The sequence below is a fragment of the Etheostoma cragini genome, chromosome 5 (assembly GCF_013103735.1).
Source record: "Etheostoma cragini isolate CJK2018 chromosome 5, CSU_Ecrag_1.0, whole genome shotgun sequence".
In the NCBI taxonomy this organism is placed as follows: domain Eukaryota; kingdom Metazoa; phylum Chordata; class Actinopteri; order Perciformes; family Percidae; genus Etheostoma; species Etheostoma cragini.
This window is the reverse complement of record NC_048411.1, coordinates 29,770,095-29,772,662: the sequence shown is the minus strand read 5'-3', so window position 1 is coordinate 29,772,662 and position 2,568 is coordinate 29,770,095. Positions and strand designations below refer to the sequence as shown.

General features: G+C 45.8%; 1 protein-coding gene across 1 annotated transcript in view; it reads left to right on the top strand.

Moving 5' to 3' along the window:
- inpp5l (inositol polyphosphate-5-phosphatase L) overlaps window positions 1-2,568 on the top strand; it is a 37,450-nt gene that overhangs the window by 13,334 nt on the left and 21,548 nt on the right. Inside the window, exon 4 of the mRNA XM_034870902.1 lies at window positions 650-737. Within this exon, the coding sequence (XP_034726793.1) occupies window positions 650-737 (88 nt within the window). The remainder of the gene's footprint in view (window positions 1-649; window positions 738-2,568) is intronic.

Sequence of the window (2,568 nt, the reverse complement as noted above, 5' to 3'; positions counted from 1 at the left end):
AATGATTTTGTGTAAAGCACTTTGAATTGCCCTGTTGCTGAAATGTGCTATACAAATAAAGCTGCCTTGCCTTGCCTTCAAGCTAAAAGGTAAAAGCATTATTTCAGCATAAATGAAGACATGTTGCTCATGCATTAGGTTTGTTTTTATAAGTATATAGTTCATTGTTTGTTATATTAACTTGTTTTGCAATACTTCTGTTTTATAATATAAGATGTTCTGCTACATTTTGTTATAATCCAGCTCTCCTAAATGTGTCAGAAGTAGAATCGATTGTTAGGGATGCTCCCTAAGTCTGGTTTCAGCCTTTTACCCCCACTGATTTTTTCCTGAACTTAGAGTCATAAACCTTAAGTCACATTCCAACTGAAAAGATAACAGATAAGCACACAAAGACATCCCTGTGATCTGAAGACCCCCCCCCCCCCTTTGTGGATAAATCTAGTGGTGTAAGAGCCAAACAGTCAGACAAATTTGGGGAAGAGCCGTGTTAGGTTGTCTCTGTATTTGTCTCTAGGATATCCTATGTAACAAAATGGATTCACATATCAACATGTGAGAGTTTTACTACTAAGTAACAGTGCGATATCTTCAGCTCTACGTATAAAGGAACCAACCTTTTGGCTGCGTCGCCCTCTGTTGTTTGCAGGAGCATCGAGTCCAGTGAGGAGATGAGGGACTTTGACAGAGTGTGCATCTACGTGGACAACCAGTTCCAGGCAGAAGACAGCTTCACGGTAAGAAGCACACCGATGTCTCTGTGAGAGCAGTTCCCATGTCCCTCCACTAGAGGGCGTCCTCCTCCATGTCAGAGCCCAGAGGTCGAGGAGGCGTTGGACTGCAGCAGCTGGTTTCTGCCCAGTTTGTAGAACTCAGTGGAACATTTACACATGCAAATAATCTATTACAGTTTGGGTATTAATAGATTTTTGTTTTGTTTTCATTCTTTGTTTTTAAAGAGATCTTCTGGATTGTTATTATCACCATGTCTGTGTCTAAAACACAGTTGGAAAAGCTACAGCACTAAATAAGCCTAAAGACAAAACTTCCAGGACAAATATCTATTAATTTAATGATCAAATAAGGAAGTGTCTCCAATGTTTTATCAGTAAGGGCTGTAGTACAACCAGGAGACTAACTAAGGTAAGAATATATATAGAGGATCTGTCCTGTTCTGAGCACGGATTCATAAGCCATGCAAGAGTTTATGTTTTTTTTAATTTTTCCCAGCTGACCCCAGAGGGGCTCAGTAGCAAAGATGTTGGCAGTATTTTTTTTCTAAATTATTTTTGTTTGTTTTTCTCTTTCATGACAGTGGATTTTAATTTTTAATTTTCTTATTTATCCCCACAAATTACAATTTACACTCTGCGTACACACTTTGTTAGTTATCACACAAAGGCCTGAAATACAGACACACACACATGCTCAGGTCCTATACATGCACTAATGGAGAGGAGAGATGTCAGAGTGGCGGGGGGGGGGGGGGGGGGGGGGGGGGGGGAGGCTGCCAGCTGAACCAGCGCCCTGAGCGGTTTGGGGGGGGCACTGCCTTGCTCAAGAGCACATGGCAGTGCCCAGGAGGTGAAGTGGCATCTCTCCAGCCACCGATCCACACTCCGTACTTTTTGGTCCAACGGGGACCCAACTCCCTACGGACTGAGCTACTGCCCCCCCCCCCCCCGGATAGACATGATATGGGCAGAGAGATAGGTGGGATGACACATGACGTAAGGCCGCGGGTCGGATTCAAACCCCCGGCCGCTGCAGGACTCGGCCGACGTGTGGCGCACGCTCCTACCGGGTGAGCTAGAGGCCGCCGTGGTGAGAGATGAATGCACAATGTCAAGTTATGAAGGGAGGAATTTTGTACCTCATTAAAAGTTGTGAAATTGTACCACGTGGTTGCGATGAGAGTGCCAAAGCGATAAAAAACAACAACAACAACAACAACTACCTTCTGACAGTTAATCGTTAAATCTTTGCAGCTCTCGAAAGCTGCAGCGGGATGTTTTGGTCAAACTAAGAATGTTGTGTATGTCTGATTGTTTCTTATTCCTGGTGAAGATAAGAGGAAATCTCTGACATACTTACAGAAACGTGTGTGTGGGCTCCACGTGTGTGTGCTGCACGTGTGTGTGTGGGCTGCACGTGTGTGTGTTGCACGTGTGTGTGTGTGTTGCATGTGTGTGTGTTGCACGTGTGTGTCTGTGTGCGTCTAAAACATTGGAAAAGCTAGGGCACTAAATAAGCTTAAAGAAAAAGATTTGCTCAAAAAACTACAATCAAAAACTAGATCTGAAACGTCTCTTAGTGACATTCATTCAGCTTAGGTGGTGCACAGAGAGGCTCGGGTGCCACACCTACGGGCTCCTGCCCATATGGGCTCCTGCACCTTTGGGCTCCTGCACCTTCGGGCTCCTGCCCCTATGGGCTCCTGCACCTTCGGGCTCCTGCCCCTATGGGCTCCTGCACTTTCGGGCTCCTGCACCTATGGGCTCCTGCACCTATGGGCTCCTGCACTTTCGGGCTCCTGCACCTATGGGCTCCTGCCCCTATGGGCTCCTG